This window comes from Apodemus sylvaticus, chromosome 4, assembly GCF_947179515.1.
Source record: "Apodemus sylvaticus chromosome 4, mApoSyl1.1, whole genome shotgun sequence".
NCBI classification, from domain to species: Eukaryota; Metazoa; Chordata; class Mammalia; order Rodentia; family Muridae; genus Apodemus; species Apodemus sylvaticus.
The window spans coordinates 40,037,486-40,057,966 of record NC_067475.1 but is presented as its reverse complement, the minus strand read 5'-3'; the positions used below and the strand labels follow the sequence as shown (position 1 = coordinate 40,057,966).

Sequence of the window (20,481 nt, the reverse complement as noted above, 5' to 3'; positions counted from 1 at the left end):
TGTATATCCTAAGATAGCCTTAAGCTTTTGATCTTTCAGCCTCCACATTCCAGAGTGTAACACAACTGTAGAACTTGGTGAATATGAAAGTTTCATGAAGGTGATTAGAAAAATGTATGGGAACACTGTTAAGATCATAGGCAAAGGCAATGGTACCTAATATCTACTAGTCAATAGTAGATCATCTAGTTAATAATTGAAGGAAAGAAAATTGGGAAAATATTGACAAATTATATTATTAAAAAGAGTGACTTAAATAAAAAAGATTATTCTCCTGCTTTTAAAACAAATTCTCAAGAGAAAGTTGTTATTCCATCCTATTATCTGTTTCAAGAAAATTATGCCAAATTAATACCAGATTCATTATTTATGTTAAGGAATAAGTAACTTTTTAAACCATGTCTTAGGATGAGCTCATTTTCCCAAAGCTTAGCTTGAATTTAAGAATGAACTTTGAAGTGGTTTGAATGTGCTTGGCCCAGGGAGTGGCACTATTAGGAGGTGTGGCACTGTTGGAGTAGGCGTGGCCTTGTTGAAGGAAGTGTTGCACTGTTGGGACTGGCAATGAGACCCTCCTCCTAATATGGGAGACAGTTTCTGACAGCCTTCAGATGAAGATGTAGAACTCTCAGCTCTTCCTGCACCATGCCTTCTTGAATGCTGCCACGTTGACAATAATGGACTGAACCTCTGGACCTGTAGGCCAGCCCCAATTAAATGTTGTCCTTATAAGAGTTGCCTTGGTCACAACAGTAAAAACCTAACAAACTTTTAAACTACTTACAATATGTTATGATAATTTTATGCTATTTTACAGTGTATTCATCCTAAAATAATTTTTCTTCTGATATCAAACTAGCTCACATAATGAGCCTTTTGTTTCATTACTATTCATTTTATGCATGTGAAAATGGGCTGGACATGACTTCCCAGTTCATCAGGTCACAGGCAGGTATGGTCTGAGAGATCCTAGAAACTACGGCTTCCAAATGAGAATTCTAAGTCACCCTAATCATAAAAATTATTGTTATAATATCAAAAGGTCAGAAAGTCAACTTAAGAACAATGAAGTCAACAAGAATAGGGAGATGTTGTTTTAAATTCCTGATTTTTAAAGTGGCTAAGAGTAATATGACAGTATATGGTATTAAACAGTACAGGTGAATTCAATGGACTTTTTAGTTTGGTGTCAGAGTATTTTTTTTTCTTGACAGAAAAATTAAACTCAACTGTACTGGAAGAAACAGTTTCCTAAAAATAGGATATCCAATAGATCACTTCACACAAAACAGCTTGGCAGGATCAGAGGGCACCTGGAACCCTAACCCTTCCCTATCTAAGCTCAGGGCTGCACTGCTCAAGTGTTCAGACTAGGAGTATGTGATTGATTGCACATGCACATTGAAACAAATGATGTATCCCTAAAGGGACTCTGGGGAACACTTTCCACTTGTAGACATACCCACGAGACTCATACTTTATAGACACACTAGCTAGAAGAGTATTTTCCCCTAACAAGTTTGCAATTGGAGCTTTATATCTCAAAAGAAAGTGTTTTTTTTTCCTGGAAATTCATAACTTCCTTTTATTTCAACTCAATATCAGCTGATACATTTAATTACTGACTTTAGGTAAAATGGAACTTCTTGCATGGAACATTTTTATGGGAGGTGGATATCAAATCTGCCATAAATGAAGATGACAGTAAGCGGACAGCATCAAGTTCTAAAGGAATTGGACCCCCACCCCCACCCCATCACGCAAGGGGCCGTGGAACGAGGCAGCTGGTATGGAGGATTGGTTGTCAGTTCTTCAAAAGTTAAATAGTTATTGCATGACTTAGTAGTTCGACTTCTAAATATTTACCTAAGGAAACTGAAGAGATATGTCCTCACAAAATGTGTATGTATTCATAAAGAACATTGTTAATACTGGCCAGAATTTGGGAAAATCCTAATGTGTGTACAGCACCTGGAGTGGGCAAAAAATAAATGCTATGTCCTTATAACTGAATATTATTTACCCATAAAAAGAAATGATACATGCTTTTATGTGGGGAAAGAAAACAGATACTTGCTTCTCAAGTATGAGGATCTGAGTTCAACTTCCGTAATCCATATAGAAGTGTCAGGTATTTTGTTGCATGCTTGTAATCAAAGTACCTGGGAGACAAAGGCAGGGAAATGTCTGACTAGCCAGGTAGCCTAATCAATAAACTTTAGGATCAATAAGGGACCCTGTCTCAAAGGAAGTGGTGGGTGTTCCTACAGATGACACCCAAGTCTGTGTTCAGACCTCTACATGCATGCACATGCAATGTGTATGTCCACACACATGTCAAACAAACACAATTTAAAAAGAAAGCAGCTACAAAAGGTTACATATTGCTTAATTCCATTTTCATTAAAATGGAATAAAAAATTAATAGAATGATTATCATTATTAATGATAGTTCCTCAATTTTTCTATTGAAAAGTACTGAACTGTGTAGTTAGGAATAAACATTTGCATATTATATTGTTCTACACACACTTCTCTATAGCTTTAAAGAGCCATCTACAGGGTTATTTGAAGAGGCATCGTGAGCTGAGGAAGGAACTGTCTCTAAGTTACACCTGGCCAGGATCAAGGTATGTTTGTGTCTTTAATATTTCGAACAAAACAGTATTTAAAGTGCAATGTTGTTTTGAAATATCTGTTCCAGGAGTAGAAATATGTAAGGCAGAGTTGAATTCTACAACACAGTGAAGACCTTGAGGGGTCATTAGAATATATTTGAAGCAATGGAAATGAATACCCTTGCCTAACAAATCAGGAGATAAAAAGTCAAAAGGAGAAAACATCAGAGTCCAGACTGTGGAATAGACAGAATCAATGGATAAATAAGCGTCTTATTTGGTTCTAAAAAGAGGGGATAGGGTGATGGGCAGGGTGTGTGTGTGTGTGTGTGTGTGTGTGTGTGTGTGTGAGAGAGAGAGAGAGAGAGAGAGAGAGCAAGCAGACTTTTCTAATTTTTTTTATTTGTATCACAGCATCAACCCCAAATTTGTCTTACTCAACATTATCTAGACATATAATTCGGGGATTTTTTTTTTTCTGCTCAGAGACAAGATTATAAATGAGATGAGTAAAGGGAGATGAAGACTAAATCTTAGTCAGGAAGAGGAGACAGGTCTAACAAATAGACAGTAAGAATAGCAGCCCCTGATACAGGGCTATAGGTTTAGTCTCTGGAAAAGCACATGGAAAATAAGAAATGTAGACGGTAGCAGACTGTTGTTACACCAAGTTATGTGAGGAACCGGGACAGTCTTGGTGGATTTGAGCAGGGTGTGTGGAGCAGGTGAAGTGGGAAGAGGAGAAGGTGTACCAGTGCGTTCCGTGAGTTCTGGAGTGAGTTCTGTGCAGAAGTAAAAAAAAAAAAACAAATAGTCAGGGCATCTAAGGAAAAGAGCCTGGCAGAGGAAGGGCACCAACAAAACAAGGACGAGAAGGTGGACAAAGCAGAATGGGTATGGGTTTGCCATGGGGGTAGGTGGAGAAATCGGCAGAGCTGGGAGGCAAGGCGGGGCCAGACAAGAGTTCTTGTTCCGTTTGTTTCATACGTAACAGAGGAAGTGTGTCCAGGTTACTCTTCTATTGCTGTGAAGGCACACCATGACCAAGGCAACTCTTATGAAAGGAAACATTAAATTTAACTGAGGGCTTGCTTCTAGATTCAGAGCATTGGTCCAGTATCATCATGACAACAACTGAGGCAGGAGACAGGCAGGCATGGGGCTGGAGAAGTAGCTAAGAGCCATATGAGGTTTGTCTTCAGGATTACATTTTATTCGCTAGGTATAATTACTTGTTATTCACGTAAGCATACTGTTTTCCCAGGGTGACCTTTTCTGTGGCTTTCAAAAGTGTAATTTTTGAAATGTTTCCACAGAATGTAGATTTTTCTCATTTCCAGTTCCATCTTGAAAAATGCATATTAGGCCTAATATTAGATCTAGATCTAGAGATAGAGATGTGAGAGGGGGGAGAAAAGGGGGAGGGATGGAGGGAGAGAGAGACAGAGACAGAGACAGAGACAGAGAGACAGAGACAGAGATTGAGCCTGGTGTGGGCATTTGAAACCTCAAATACCATCCCCGGAAACATATGTCCCCCATTAAAGCCTCATCTACTCCCAGAAGGCCACACCTCCTAATCCTTCTCAAACAGTTCCACTTCCTGGGAGCTAAGCATTCAATTATATGAGCCTATCAGGGCCAATCTCATTTAAACCACCACAGGATGTTCTAATACTTCAAGGAGACTTAATATATAACAGAGTATAAAATTTCAGAGAAGATGTAATCATTAGAGCATCACAGCAGCTTAGACATAGGAGAGGAGACATCAACTTACCCCATGGAACAACAGAAAGGGCCAAGTGTGTGGGTCCTGATGTTGGAAGGGTTATAGATTCAGTGGAATTTGACTTTGCAGATAAGAAATTTAGAAGAGATAAGAAGGAGCTTCACAACAGCCAAGGAACAAAAATAGTTCATTTAATTTCTACCTAAAACTCAATATGATATATATCAAATGATCACTTAAATGGGATGTGTAATATTTTTAAAAGAAAAACATTATTTTTATGAAGTAATTTTAATGTTAGAGGATAAAATACTCTAAAGGTCTGACTAAAGGGAGTAATACAAAATCATTTACATTGAAATTCATGTGAAAGAATATTTAACATAGTGGAAGACTTCTGTTGTTGAAGACAACCTGGGGTTGAACAGGAAGCCATTGCAGCAAGATTTGTTCTAGAAATATCTATACCAGTACTGACTGAAATGTAATCTAACATAGACCAAGGTGACTCAACACTTTTGCTCTCTATAGCGCCTCTGGAGACTTCATGGTATAAAAGTGTGAAAACAGCAGACCGCAACTTAAGGTTTTATACAGCATCTCTGACAATAGATGAGACCTGGATTTATTAAGTGACTCCTCTATTCACCATTTCTCATTTAGGAAATAGGTAATAATTCATGTCAAACAGGGTTATTAGGAAGATTAAATTGTTGTTTATTTATATAAATAAATAAAGTTGTTACTTATATAATGATTTAGAAGTGTCTACTATAAAAGGAGAAAAGTGAAATCCCATGAAATAAAACACTGTAGGATGCATGTGGCTAGATGCATTGAATCTGAAAAACATTATTGATAGTCTTCAAAGCTACTTCATTAGGCTGGTATTCAGAAGTACATTTTATTTTCTAGGTACAATTCCTTGTTATATGTTAAATGTGTTATACACATAAGCATACTGTTTACCTACAAACACTTTTTAAAAAAAAATTATCTTTTTTTCTTTACTTAATCACTGCCCCCTCTTGGTCACCCCCTCCCATAATCCTTCTTCCATCTCCCCTCCCCTCCTCCTTTGTGCAGGTGGGGGCCCCCTGGGTGTTTCCTCCCTCCTGGCACTTCAAGTCTCTTACAGGGTAGGTGCTTCCTCTCCCACTGAAGCCAGACAAGGCAGCCCAGCTAGAAGAACATATCCCAACATACTGGGAACAGTTTTAGGGACAACCTCTCCTCCAGTTGTTCAGGACCCACATGAAGATCAAGTTGTACATTTGCTACATATGTACGGGGAGGTCTAGGTCCAGCCCATGTATGTTCTTTGGTTGGTGGTTCAGACTCTGAGAGCTCCAAGGGTTCAGGTTGGTTTATTCTGTTGATCTTCCTGCAGAGTTCTGATCCCCTCTGGGGCCCACAATCTGTCTCCTATCTTTTCATAAGAATCCCCAAGCTCCATTTGCTGTTTGCTGTGGGTGTCTGCATCTGCCTGAATCAGCTGCTGGGTGGAACCAGCATATGGAAATACAAAAAAGAAAAACCTCAAAAAACAAAAAACAAAACAAAACAAAGCAAAACAAAAAACAGGTTAACCAAAACAATCCTGAACGATAAAGGAACTTAGGGAGGAATCATCATCCCTGACCTCAAGCTGTACTACAGAGCAATAGTGATTAAAAATTGCATGGTACTGGCACAGAAACAGGACACGTTGACCAATGGAATCAAATCAAAGACCCAGGAATAAACCCACACACTTATGGACACTTGATTTTTTTTTCATAAAGAAGCCAAAACCTAGGCTCTCTTTTTATGTGGCTTTTGAAAGTATAAATTTTGAAATGCTCCCACAGAATACTGCCTTCCTCTCACTTCCCACTCCACCTTGAGAAATATTTACTTGATTCTTTTGTAGCTAGGACCCCTGCAGGAGGTATGCCACATTCAAGATGAGTAGTTCAGGAAAGTTCCACACCCTCAACACTTCCACAGTAAGGACCGAGCTTCTGTCACAAGAGCTGTTGAGAGACACACTATATCCAAACCATAGCAGAGACTATTTCACAAGGCTGAGTGAAATTAAAAGCCAATAACAGATGGTAACCGAGTTACTGGTAGCAAGAAGCCGTTTCCTTCCATAGCTGAGAAAACCAGGGAAGTTATTTCGAGAGGGATGTCTTCGAGACACTTTGGCAGAGGTGGACAACTCACCAAAGATGACCTTGACTAAAACTTGGCAGGAATTTAACTAATTGTTGGCAAATAAGAAATACCTCCAAACTTAATAATGTAAAATAATGGTTATGTACTGCATTCATGATTCTGTGGGTCAGAAATTCTAATACAACACACCAGGTCTCTGTTTTACAATGCAGGTAACCCAAATTGGGTTGGCATGAACAATCAGGCAGAAGGATGGCTGGATGGGATCATATATCTTGAGCCTCACTTTTGCTCTCATCTGTGGTTGGGATGCTATGCAAATGTCTTCATTTACTGGAAAGGCTTGGAGACGGGCACTCAGCTAACATCGTTGTCTCTCCATGAAACCTGCTTATAGCTCCTTCTCACATCTCCATGCAAGGGGACATTCTTAAGACAGTGGGACATTCTTAAGACAGTGGGACATTCTTGAGACAGTGGGAGATTCTTGAGACAGTGGGGCTTCTAATACAGTGGCTCAGAGCCAGAGTATGGACAAACAAGACACACGCAAATTCTGGATAAGAGACAGCATGCTATGCTTCAAGAACATTGACACAGATATGTCTCTAGTAAGCAATCAGGATCTGATCGACAGTGACCAGGTGGGCTCTACCGAGAAACAGGTCCTATATTCAGATGATAATGAGTTGCTATAATACTTTTAGAGGAAAGTGACTGTGGCAGAGTTTCAATTCAGAGGTTTACTCTTGTAGAGCAAAGAATGCACTATTTCATAGACTGAAGACAGCTAGTAGATCTGGGAAGAGAAACAGAGATGAATTTTAAAGAAATGACAGATAATATCAATATTCAGGACTCCATGGATGGTTGGAAAGAGGTAGAATAACAAATAAAAATTAGCCATAGCTGAGAGTTGGCGACAAGCCTTGGATTCAGAGAGACCTTTGCATCATGTAGTAAATAAGAGTAGGTGGAGAAGGAGTTTTGTAGGATGGGGCACAACTTCACATTATCACATCATTCAACCATTGTGCTGACAGTTTTATGTTAACTCACACAGCTACAGTTAACCTGAAGGGATGGAACCTCAGTTGAGACGATGCCTCCATCAGATGTGGAGTGGTGCCTTTCTTAGGCTGGTGGTCCTGGGTTCTGTAAGAACACAGGCTGAGCAAGCCAAGACGAGCAAGCCAGTAAGCAGCACCCCTCTATGGTCTCTGCATCAGTCTCCGCCTCCAGGTCCTGCCCTGCTCAGCTCTTGTTTTGATTTCCTTTGATGACGAGCTGTCATGTGAAGAGTAAGCCAAAAGAACCCCTTCCTCCCCGAGTTGCCTAGGTCATGGTGCTTTTCACAGCCGTGATGCTAAGACAGCGGTCATATCCTATGTGGGCTTTGTCATTTCTATAAAGATGAGTCACTGAGTAGTAAGTACATGGTCTATGGTGGCACAGCCAGATAATGCGAGGATAATGACAATTTTCAACTTTAGGGACAAGTCTGGTAATTTTATGAACATGTTTTATTCCACACACAAATACAGACTTCCCATCTCCCATAAGGTCATAGATGAGATGACTTTTAGTATTTAAAACAGGGAAAACAATAAATATTCTGATCATAAAGTGAACAAACCAAATTTGTGTCACTGTTGTGGAGTTTCAAGATGCACGCAGATTCTGAATGCATCCTAATGATGTTAGCTAAATGTTTTTAGAGTTATTTCTGTTATTTCCGAGATTATAATATAACTATATAATTTCCCTATTTCTTTCCTTCCCCCCAAACTCTCCCAAGTAGCCCTCTTTGGTCTACTTAAAATTCATGGCCTCTTTTTAAATAAATTGTTGTTGCATATGCATTTATATGTGTGTATATGTATAAGTATACATACATATGAATATACATATATTTATATATATTTCTAAATACATAAATACAACCTTCTCAGTCTATATAATGCTGCTTGTATGCATATGCATTCAGCACTAACCATTTGGCCTTAGACAACCAGTTGGTGTGATTTTCTACCATATGGAGGCTATTCCTCCATCCTCAGGATACCTTAGTTGCCTGTGGTTCTTTGTGTAGGGTTGAGACCTCTGGGCTTCTCTCCATCCACTTTAGCATGTCTGACTTTGGTTGTGTTGTTCAAGTCATGTTTAGGCAGCCATGCAGTCATTTTATGACTATAGCTTCTGACGTCCCAAGGAGCCACAATCTCACAGCAAACATGGTCATCTAGCTCTTAATATCTTTTTACCCTTCTTCCACAATGATCCCCAGGCCTTAGATGCAGGAGCTGAATTGTGGTTAGATTGATCTCCACAACTCTGCATTTTGATTGGTTGCTGTTTTCTGTAATGGAATCCATCTGTTGGAAAGAAAGTTTTCTTTGATGAAGTACCCACACTTGTTTGTGGGTGCAAGGATAAATGTTTAGAATGTAGTTAAAGATTACACAGGTTTAGGAAAGTGCTGGCTGAGAACTCCAATATCTATGGCTTCACTAGCTTTTAGTTTGCTAGGTTTCCAGCACAAAGCACGATTTCCTTCCTGTTGAGTAGGTCTAGCCAACTAGAGAGCTGCTAATGACTGCCAATAGTAAACTGTGTTTGTCTTTCTGAGTTAGCCTTACCTCACTCAATGTGATCTTTTCCAGTTCTATACATTTACCCACAAAGTTTATGATTCATCTTTTTTTTTTTACATCTAAATAGTATTCCATAGTGTTTACGTTCCATATTTTCATTAATCATTTGTTAGTTGAAAGACATTAGGTTGTATCCATTTCCCACCATTGAATAAAGCAACAATGAACAAGGCTGAGCAAGTGTTTGGGGAGTAGGAGAGAGCTTTGGGCATGTGTCCAGGAGTGGAATGATTGGATCATATTGTGAGATTTAGCCTTAGAGAATTCTCCACACTGATCTCAAGAGTGGCTGGACCTGTTTGCAATCCCACCACCAGTAAGGAGTTTCCATGCAACCCTCCACATTTGTTGTCGGTTGTTTTGCTGGTCTTTGTCATCATTCTGACAGAGGTGAGATGAAAGTTCAAATTCAAAGTTGTTTTGATTTGCATTGTCCCAACTGATAGGGCTGCTGAACATCTTTTGGTGCATTTCTTAGACATATATTTGGCTCTTTATGTGTTCTGGATATTAGTCCTCTGTCAAGTATATAGCTAGCAAAGTTTCTCCTCCATTCTATGGGCTTCCTTTTGCTTGCTTATTTCTTTCACTGTGTTTTTTAGTTTTCTGAGGTTCCACTCATCAACTGTTGGCCTTAATTCTTGGGTAACTGACGTCCTATTCAGGGAGTCTTTCCCTGCATCTATATTTTGCCAGTGTTTTCTTCGAACAGCCTCAGCATTTTAAGGCTCACATTCAGGTCTTCACTCCGCTGGAGTTAGATCTCGTGCAACGTGCTAGATCAGGGTCTAGTTTGATTCTGTTGCATGTGGGCACCCAGTTGTGATGTTTCCCTTTTCATTTCTGGCTCTGTTAGTGTGGGTCCTTTCTTCCTTCCTTTGGGCCAACGGTCTATCAATCTTCTTCATTCCCACAAAGTCGGTTCTTAGGTTTCTGGCATGTTTTAGTCTTTTCTCTGTTCATTAATTTCTGCTCTGGTTTTAAAATTTTTTCTTGTTGCCAACTGGGTTCAGATTGGTTTGTTCCTGCTTTTCTGATTTTTTTGAGTTGTATCATTGAGTTCTCATTTCTGCTCTTTTTATTTTTATTTTTGAGCTTATAATTTACTTACAACACTTACTCCTTCCCTTTCCTCTCTCATAGCCTCATTAAAAAAAACCTAATTGCACATATATTCTATATGCATATGCATATTCCTAAATATAAGCTATTCACTCTATATAATGCTATCTGTATATATCATTTCAGGGCCAACAATTTGGCATTAGACAAGTGATTTGTGTGCTCTCATCTCCCCTGGGGAATGTCATCTCTCTAGCACCCAGATCTCCCAGTTGTCTATAGTTCTTCATTCAGGGTTGAGGCCTTGTGGTCTTTTCTCTGTTTGGCATGCTAATGGGGTTAACCTTGTTCTGCTTATGTTGGTGAGACTTCACGGGTGTAGCTTTTTAATGTAGGGACTCACAGCTGTAAATTTCTCTTGTGGGACTGCTTTTGATGTGGTCAGAGGTTTTGCTGGGCTGCGGTTTTGTTTTCACTTAGTTCTGGGAAATTTCTTATTTTCTTTCTCCGTTTCTTCATTGACCCATTCATCATTCTGTAATAAGTTGTTTAATCTCCACGAGCTTGTGTTTTTACTAGAGATTGGTTTGTGGTCAATTTTAAGTCTTCTAACATTGTGGTCAGATGGGATACATGGAGTTATTCCAACCTTTTTGAATGTGTACAGGTTTGTGTCTGAGTATGTGTTCTGTTTTAGAGAGACTTCTGTGTGCCTTTTAGTACTATGTGTATTCTTCTGTGTTGGGGTGTAATATTCTGTAGCTGTTAGGTCTATTTGATGCATGTTATCATTTAATTCTGATGTTTTTCTATTCATTTTATGTATATATGACCTGTTTATTAGATATAGTTGGGTACTGAAATAAATTACAACTAATGGGGGCTAAAGTGTTCTTAGCAACACAAACGTAACTGCTGACCATGTATGACCTGTGAAGTAATCACTTTAGAGAGAAAATCATTTGCACTGCTAAAATTTCAGTTTTGAAACATTTCTGGAACTTTTTCAGATTCACAAGTGACTTTTAGCCATGATGTCAAAACAATCACATGCACCTTACCATGGTGCCAGGAGAGCTTGTACAGAGAATGAATTCATGTATTTGGGTGACTCCATAGTCAGCAACAAATGGGAACAAATGAACTTAAAAGTATTGAGTCTGTTTTGTGGATAGAGTTTCTTCTTTCTTTCAAATTGTTGACTATTCTTAGAAGTGCTACCATTTAATGCCAACTATTTTTTTGTAAACATAACTGAAAATTATAAAAAAAGAATGAGCTTTTACTTAGTCCCAATCCATATGTAAACATGTCAACACTTTTGTTTATCTCAAAATAAGGCATTTTTCACATTTATCAAAATAGAATGAACATTTTTATACAAATCATAGCAAACCTAATTTTAAGGTCCAGTTTTTCATTGATTTTCACTAATTTTTTTAAAATTTTATTTTATGTGCATTGGTATTTTGGCTGCATGTGTGAAGGTGTCTAATTTCCTGGAACTGGAGTTGCAGACAGTTGTGAACTGGTCTCTATTGGGTACTGGGAGTTGTTCTTGGGTCCTCTAGAAGAGCAGCCAGAGATCTTAACCACTTAGCAATCTCTTCCACCCCGATTTGCACTAAATTTTAAAAGGTTGTTTTAAAGAAAAGAATCAATTTATAGAAACTTCTCTAATAACAATTTTTAGGTTTTTTTGGTATCTCTGGTTTGATAATAAAATGAGATTTTTCATTGCATATGTGGGAGGCATCAGGCTCCGTATGAATTCTTCCATTTGCTTTTTTTGTTTGTTTGTTTTTTGAGACAGGGTTTCTCTGTATAGCCCTGGCTGTCCTGGAACTCACTCTGTAGACCAGGCTGGCCTTGAACTCAGAAATCCACTTCCTCTGCCTCCCAAGTATTGGGATTAAAGGCAAGCGCCACCATGCCCGGCCCATTTGATGTTTTTTAAATGTGACTTTGGGTACCCATTCCTCTATGCTTCCTGTATTCAAAGAGAAGTGTGAGTAATTCTTTGGACTACAAATTCAAAATCAGAGAGCTGCTACTTCTATAGATGTGCTCTTGAAAATGGTATATCTTTATACCATTAGGTTTTTAGAATTTATTTTACTTTGTTTTTATTTTACTTTATGGTATATGGATGTTTTGTCTTCACATATATATGTGCATATCTGGTGCTCATGGAGGCCTAAGAGGGCATTGGATCCCTTAGAATTGGAATTACAGATGGTTGTGGGTTGCCATATGGGTGCTGGGAATCAAACCCAGGTCCTCTATAAAAGCAATGAGCACTCTTAACTGCTGAGACATCTCTCCAGCCCTTAGAGTAGAGGTTCTAAACTGTGAGTCATGAACTCTTTGAGGTCAATAGACCCTTTTACAGGGTTGCCTTAGACCATTGGGAAACACAGATATTTACCCTATGATTTATAACTGTAGCACAATTACAGTTATAAAGTAGCAACAAAAACAATTTTATGGTTCCGGGATCACCACAGCATGAGGAACTGTACTAAAGGCTTGCAAGATTAAGAAGGTTGAGAACCACTTCAAGAGTCTATTTAATTTAATTTAATTTTTTTCTTTTTTTCTTTGATATATTTTTTAATTTACATTTCAAATGATTTCCCCTTTTTAGGCCCCCCCCCACTCCCCGAACATCACATAAGCCCCCTTCCCTCCTCCTGTTCTCCCATCCACCCTTTCCCACTTCCCTGTTCTGGTTTTGCCCTATACTCCTACACTGAGTCTTTCCAGAACCAGGGGCCACTCCTCCGTTCTTTTTGTACCTCATTTGATGTGTGGATTATGTTTTGGGTATTCCAATTTTCTAGGCTAATATCCACTTATCAGTGAGTGCATACCATGATTGATCTTCTGAGACTGGGTTACCTCACTTAGTATGATGTTCTCCAACTCCATCTATTTGTCTAAGAATTTCATGAATTTATTGTTTCTAATGGCTGAATACTCCATTGTGTATATATGCCATATTTTTTGCATCCATTCTTCTGTTGATGGATACCTGGGTTCTTTCCAGCTTCTGGCTATTATAAATAGGGCTGCTATGAACATACTGGAACATGTATCCTTATTACATGCTGGGGAATCCTCTGGGTATATGCCCAGGAGTGGTATAGCAGGATCCTCTGGAAGTGATGTGCCCAGTTTTCTGAGGAAAAGCCAGACTGATTTCCAGAGTGGTTGTACCAGTTTGCAACCCCACCAGCAGTGGAGGATGTTCCTCTTTCCAAGTCTCTATTTTAAATGACCCACTTTTAAATTGGCTTTTAATCAAATGTGCTACACCTTGATAGAATTGACATAGAATTGACCCACTCTTTACTATTTCATTGTAATTCATCATTTTTATGTTTTATCATTCTGGTAGGATAGGGCATTTTCTTTAGAGAATAGAATCTCTTTAATAGAAAAATGGATGGGAGAGATTGTCTTTTTTTGACTGTGACTGTTTGCTGATAGGTATTTTTTTGAGTAGCTGGTATTATTTATTAAGAAAAAGGATAATTATTCTGTTTAACTTATTCTCCATGTGCAGGTAAAAGGGAAAGTCCAGACCTTCATCAGTTTCTTGAGTTGATCAGTGTCTTACACAAGACTTCAAAGCATTGTCAACAGATGGTTTTCTACACTGTCCATTAAAATCCCTAGGGAAATATTCCACAGTTGGTTTTCATTGTAAGTCCATCCGTGTTCCATCTGTTTGTCAGGAAAATGTGTCTGATATCTGTCCTAAATCACCCTGCATTAATATGATTTTATTTCCTCTACATGTGACTGTTGTTGTTATGAAGAACAGCTGCTAACTGTACGTCATCTGTAGAAGGTCTTCCCACATGGATTAGCTTTGGTACATCAGGTTAAGTTCCTGGCTGCTAGAAGAGACTTTTGTAGGAAATTTCCATATTTGATTTGGAAAAAGGTATCTTGTACACTCATGGGATCACTATGACCCACGTTGTTATAGTTCAGCTGGGAATCAGTATCCGACCTAAAATCACACGTTTAAAATAGAAGGCTGAAATTTACACTAGCTATATCCGGTATAAAGCAGTTGGGGGATGAGATGGGGGCAGGTTGGTGAGACAATCAGATCGATAAATTGATTAAATGCTCCTAACCCTGTAATTTTGTGCATAGAGCACCTTGTGCTGTGGAAATAACTGTTCTTAGATTTTCATTGTAACTGGACTGTTCAGGTTACCCAGAGGGAAAGAACATTTCTAATACTAATAAAATAAACTTTTATTTCGTTATTCCAAAAATAAAAAATAAAATAGAAGGCTGTATTTAAATTTTTGGTTGATATTAGGATACTCGTATAACAACTTGAAATATCTTCGCCAGTACTGTCAGTAGAAAAGTGCATCCTCATAGTGCCCAGTGAGGCTACATGGGAAGATTGTCTTAGTAAATACGGTAAAAATGTCAAAGACCACAAGACAAACAGACAAACCACCTTCAAAGTTTAATTGCTGAAATTTTAACATTCAACACACTGAAGAAAGGTCATAGCAAGTTAAGAGAAGTCCCACATTTCATTTTAAATAGATCCAACAAAAATCTCTCCAGCAATACCCATGGACTGCGACATGTCACAAAGAATAATTTATTCTTTATTGCTAAATAGTATTCATGTTATGAATGCTGCGCAGTTAATTTAGTGTGTTATACTCTGTTACAAAGAAATCTAGGTTGTTTCTCATATTGGGGTTGATATTAATAAACTTCATTATTTCCTATGCTTCTTTGTGTACCACACTTTAAAAAAATCTCTCCAGCAAATATTTTGTTGTGTTTTCATGCATTACCATGAAATTTTCTGATGATAGTGCTCAGACACACATTTTAACTCATCACACAGGCTCCCCAATATAAGCCTGGAAATTTTAACCTCCCATTTTAAATGTGTGAGTTAAGTCAGATCCCTGCATTTAAATGACAAAAATCAACTTCACAGTAATCCTGAACCCTTGTGTCATGATTTGGTGAGTGCACAGAATTCCTTCTTTCAAATTTGTGTACCTGGTGAAGATTCTGTTCTGTTCTGTGGATTTCTTCATTCAGTTGGTTGTGTCTTTAGCTGCACACAAGCAGTTCGGTTTCACGCATCAATTACTGACCTTCAATACTAGGTAAATGGAGTTCTGATATTCAGAAAGTCCATTCTTACACCTATCTCTGTCGTGTAGGGTGTTTCTTATGTTTTCTTCTAGAAGTTTTAGTGCAGCACTTTAGGTTTCAAATTGAGGTCTTTGGAGTTAATTTTAATTCAATGTGACACAGATACAGGGATAATTTCACTTTTCTGTATGAGGATTTTGACACACTACTTGCTGAGTATTCTGTCTTTCCTCCAGTGTATATTTTTGGCATTTTGGGGGTCAAATATCAGGTGGCTGTAGTTATGTGAACTCATACTTGGCTCTTTAAGTCCATGTATGTTGAACCGTCCCTGTGTCTCTTCTGGGATAGGAGTGACTTGGTGGTGAATGATCGCCTTCATAGGTGCCTGTATTCTGTTTGCTAGTATTTATTGAGGAGTTTTGCATGTATATGCATCAGATATACTAGCCTGTAGGGTTTTGTTATTGCTGATCTGTCTCTACCTGGTTTTGGTATTTGAGTAATATTCCCTTGTAGAAAAAGTTGGGGTATGATCTTTGTTTTTTTCTTCTTCCTTCCTTCCTTTCTTTCTCTCTTTCTGTCTGTCTTTCTTTCTGTTCTTTTGAATAATTAAAGAAGCATTGATTTTAGATCTTTGCGGGTCTGGTAGAGTTCTGCTGCTTTATTCCTTAGTCCATGTGCTACCTATGTATGTTGTAAGGAGTTGAGGCCATTAGTAACTTATTGAAAGACATGTGGCTGAATGTGGAGGCATGCGCCTTTAACCCCAGCACTCATGATGCAGAGGCAAGTTGATCTCTGAGTTAGAGATCAGCTGAGTCTACATAGCCAGACCAGGGCACACTCAAGTTGTATAGTGTGATCCTGTCTCAGACAACAACAATAAGACAACAAAACAAAAGCAAAACAAAACCAACCCCCCCAAACACCATCAACATCCCCCCAAAACAAAAATACCCGAGGAAACAGTATTATGTAGATCATTGTGTGTGTGTGTGTGTGTGTACTTGAGCTTTGTATTGTTTAATTATAGCTTCTTTTGTTCTCTTTGTATAGTTGCTTGGCTATGCTAATTCCTCTCTTCAGTCTTAGGCATTGCTTCTAGTATTCTCTGTAGGGTTGCTTTTGTGGACATATATTTTTATTTTAAAAGCTGTTTGTATCAAAGAAAGCTTTTCCCCCTTCTTGAATAATAGCAAATGGTTTTGCTGGGTATAGTAGTCTATATTGACAGTCAAGAATTCTTAGACGTTGGAGTTCATTGATCCAAAGTCTTCCGGATTTTAAAGTTGCCATTGAGAATTAAGCTGCTTTTCTGCCTTCTCTTTACATGTGACTTGTGTTTTTTCTTTCCTCTCCTGTAGCTTTCAATAATCTTTCTTTGTGCTGCATATTTAGTGTTTTGCTTATAATGTGACATGGGGATTTCTTTTGTAGTCTTTTCAACTTAATGTTCTGTGTGTTTCTTGTATCTGTATGGGTGATTCTATATGGGAAAGTTTTCTTCTATGATCTTTCTAATCTATACATGAAAATTCAAGGGATTACTCTTTCTATGATGTTACACACTTTCTGCATATTCATTTTCTGTACTTGAAAGTTTCTTTTCTATGTTCTCTGTTTGCTTTGTCTATCTTTTGATCTATTCTGTTTGTAGGGCTGTCTCTTGAGTTCTTTAGTGGGGTTATTGAGTTATTCCATTCTGTTTCCATTTTAGCAGGAATTCTCTCCAATATTGCTATCTCCTTATTTAATTCTGATCTCAAACCCTACATTGTCTTTGTCATTTCCTTCAGGCATATATTGGTATTTTCTTGAATGCCACTTGGGCATTTATTGTTATCTTAAAGTTCAATGTGGTGTCTGTGTCTTCTTTAATTTTCTTGAGCTCTTTGATAAAGTTTACGAATGTCCTTTTAAATTTTGTGTTCTGAGGTTCATCTAAGTAATTCTCGGTAGAAGACATTTCTATAGGACTATTGGGTTTGATGGTTCACATGGCATTTTGGCTGTTCATATTGTGTTTGCAATGTGACTTGTGAGTGTGAACTTCTTTATTTGGTTGTATGTTTGATGTAAGAATTTGCCCTGTCTTAGACTGAGCCGGTGCAGTAGCTGGGTGGCTCTAGCTGGCGCATGAGTTCTTTGATTGAACTAGAACGGGCAAAGGTGGTATTCAAACCTTGTTCTGCACTAGTCCTGTGGGTGTGGATATGGCAAGGCTGATGGGACAGAGGAGGAGAGATTTATCAGGCAAAATTGGCTATCAACCACAGGTCTGGAGGTAGCCTGTGGCAGTGGAGATGGCAGAGAAGAGAAGGAAGAGCCCAGAAGCTGGAAAGAACTCAGATGCCCCTCAACAGAGGAATGGATACAGAAAATGTAGCACCTTTACACAATGGAGTACTACTCAGCTATTAAAATCAATGAATTCATTAAATTCCCAGGCAAATGGATGGAACTTTGAAATATCCTGAGTGAGGTAACCCAATCATGAAAGAACACACATGGCATGCCCTCACTGATAAGTGGATATTAGCTCAGAAGCTCAGAATACCCAAAATACAACTCACAGATCACACGAAGCTCAAGAAGAAGGAAGACCAAAAGGGTGGATACTTCCGTCCTCCTTAGAAGGGGGATCAAAATACCCATGGGAGGAGATACAGGGACAAAGTGTGGAGCAGAGACTGAAGGAAAGGCCATCCAGAGACTGTCCCACCTGGGGATTCATCCTATATACAGTTACCAAAGCCAGACACTATTGTGGATGCCAACAAGTGCTTGCTGACAGGAGACTGATATAGCTGTCTCCTGAGAGGCTCTGCCAGTGCCTGACAAATACAGAAATGGATGCTCATAACCAACTAATGAACTGAGCACAGGGTCCCCAATGGAGGAGCTAGAGAAAGGACCCAAGGAGTTTAAGGGGTTTCTAGCCTCGTAGGAAGAACAACAATATGAACCAACCAGTACCCCCAGAGCTCCCAGTGACTAAACCACCAACCAAAGAGTACACATGGAGGGACCTATGGCTCCAGCTGCATATGTAGCAGAGGATGGCCTTGTCGGACATCAATGAAAGGAGAGGCCCTTGGTCCTGTGAAGGCTCGATGCCCCAGCGTAGGGGAATGCTAGGACAGGGAAGGAGGAGTGGGTGGGTTGGTAAGCAGGAGGAGGGGGTGGGATAGGGGTTTTTGGAGGGGAAATGAGGAAAGGGGGTAACATTTGATATGTAAATAAAGAAAATATCTAACAAAAAAAGAGAAATGACTTAACTAGAAAAGGCAGCTTTGGAACTGAACCCAATCTATGGAATAGGAGGAAGGACTCTTATCCACTGAGCCATCTCTCCAGTCCAGAACTAAGTTTCAATATGAACTTTGGAGGGAGCGGCACAAGCAGTTAAGGCCCAATTTCTAGCTATTATCCCAGAGTTGGGTTTTAAATTAGGTGACTTCCTGGTAGAAGGAATGCGTCGATGTGGGGTGGGGGGGGGGGTAGGGTTCACCAACAAGGGGAAACTCCCTATTCTCTAAGCATATTTAATGTTACAGTTCAGGGGAGAACTGTCATTTTAAAATCTAATATAATTTATCATGTGTTGCTTTGGTCATGAAATTTTATCACAGCAACAGCAATCTAAGACAATACTATTTCTGAGGTATCGATGCCAGTTAAATATAAACAAGTTAATTTTAAATCAGGCTAACTGGGGGTTCCCAGTTGTACATGGGTACATAGTGTTCTTAAGTCAGCATAATCGTGTGGAGCTATTCCTATCTTCAACATTCACAGGCCAAGGACAGGCGGTTGTCATTTTTATGTCCTACTCCTACCCGAATCTTGCGCTTTCATAAGGAGGGTCTTTGATGTATGCACTTTATAACTGATATTAGCCTTAAGCTCAGGTGTGGTTTTGATGGAATTCACAGCATCCCGAACCTGCAGGTTTGCCCTAGTGGTCTCTGCCTCACTTCTCTCCCTAACTTGTAGGGTCGGTGGTAGTGCTTGGAGTCCCTCAACTGGGAGAGCTGTTGTGAGGGAGATAGGTTCTGGGTCCTCTCCACCAAGAGTAGCTTCATGGAGAAAAGAAAGGTGGGACTGTCACTGTACTACTAAGAACGAGGAAAAGAACCCAGGTTAACCTTTTCTCTCACTTTCTAGTGAAGCTCCTACCTCTTGCCTTCTGGACTCAAGATGGGTCCTCAATGTCATCTTCCATATTAAGAGTTGGTTGGTTGGGAATTGCAAATCCACCCACTGTCACCTTTTGCGCGCTTGGGGAAGCTGGCTCGGCCCACAGCGCACCCCAGCGGCGGTCTGGATTCCTCCTAGCTTTGGCCACTTGGCTTCCGGAGAGCTCGCTAGCCAGCGCCGCAGAAAGCCGGTTTCCGCGCCGGGACACCCTGGGGGACGCCGGCCACCTGGGAACCTCGGAGACCTGGAGGGGCGGGGCTGAGCGAGCTCGGGGGCTGGCCCGCGTCTCTGTGGCTTTGCTGAAGAGACTGCAGGGCCAAAGAAAGGCAAAAGAGGAGGGTCTCGAACACTGTCCTGCTCTTCTGAGAGAGGGACCCGGCCGGGTGGAAATCCGGCACCCGCGAGTTGCAGAGACGCGCAGCAAACACCATGGAACGAGCGGACCCCAGCCCCGTGCAGTCGCAGCAACAGCGAGACCCGGACTGTGTGGAAGCTTGGCTGGATGATCACCGGGACTTTACCTTCTCTTACTTTGTTAGGAAGGCCACCAGGTAAGAAGAGGAGCCACAAAGGACACGGCCAGGGACATGAACCTGGGGCTGATCTCTCTTCCCCATTGAATTTTTCCTTGGGTCTAACACTAAACAGTCCCGGTTCCCAGGCCCTTTGCTTTGGAAGTAGCTTCTCGGTCCCAGTACGGACTGGAGTCCTCGACTTAAAGCGAGCACAGTTGAGAAGTGAGGCGTCGGATTAGAAACGACTCGCCCACGAAGTTAAAAACAAAAGCGTACACCCGGCCCTGGAGCAAGATTACTTTCAAGCAAGCTCACGGGCCTTTCCCCCTCCCCTTTACTCTCCCGGTTCCCCTCCCAAACCCGCTTAGCAAAAACCAAAACAA

At 39.9% G+C, this 20,481-nt stretch overlaps 1 protein-coding gene across 2 annotated transcripts in view; it reads left to right on the top strand.

Moving 5' to 3' along the window:
- The window catches only part of Pde5a (phosphodiesterase 5A), a 161,531-nt gene that overhangs the window by 1,460 nt on the left and 139,590 nt on the right, over positions 1 to 20,481 (top strand). Inside the window, exon 1 of one of the 2 annotated variants that reach the window (XM_052179311.1) lies at positions 19,769 to 20,134. The exons of the other annotated variant lie outside the window; for it this stretch is intronic. Coding sequence (XP_052035271.1) covers positions 20,013 to 20,134 — 122 coding nt within the window. The 5' untranslated portion in view covers positions 19,769 to 20,012. Of the gene's footprint in view, positions 1 to 19,768; positions 20,135 to 20,481 lie in introns of those variants that run through there. 2 annotated transcript variants of the gene reach the window in all.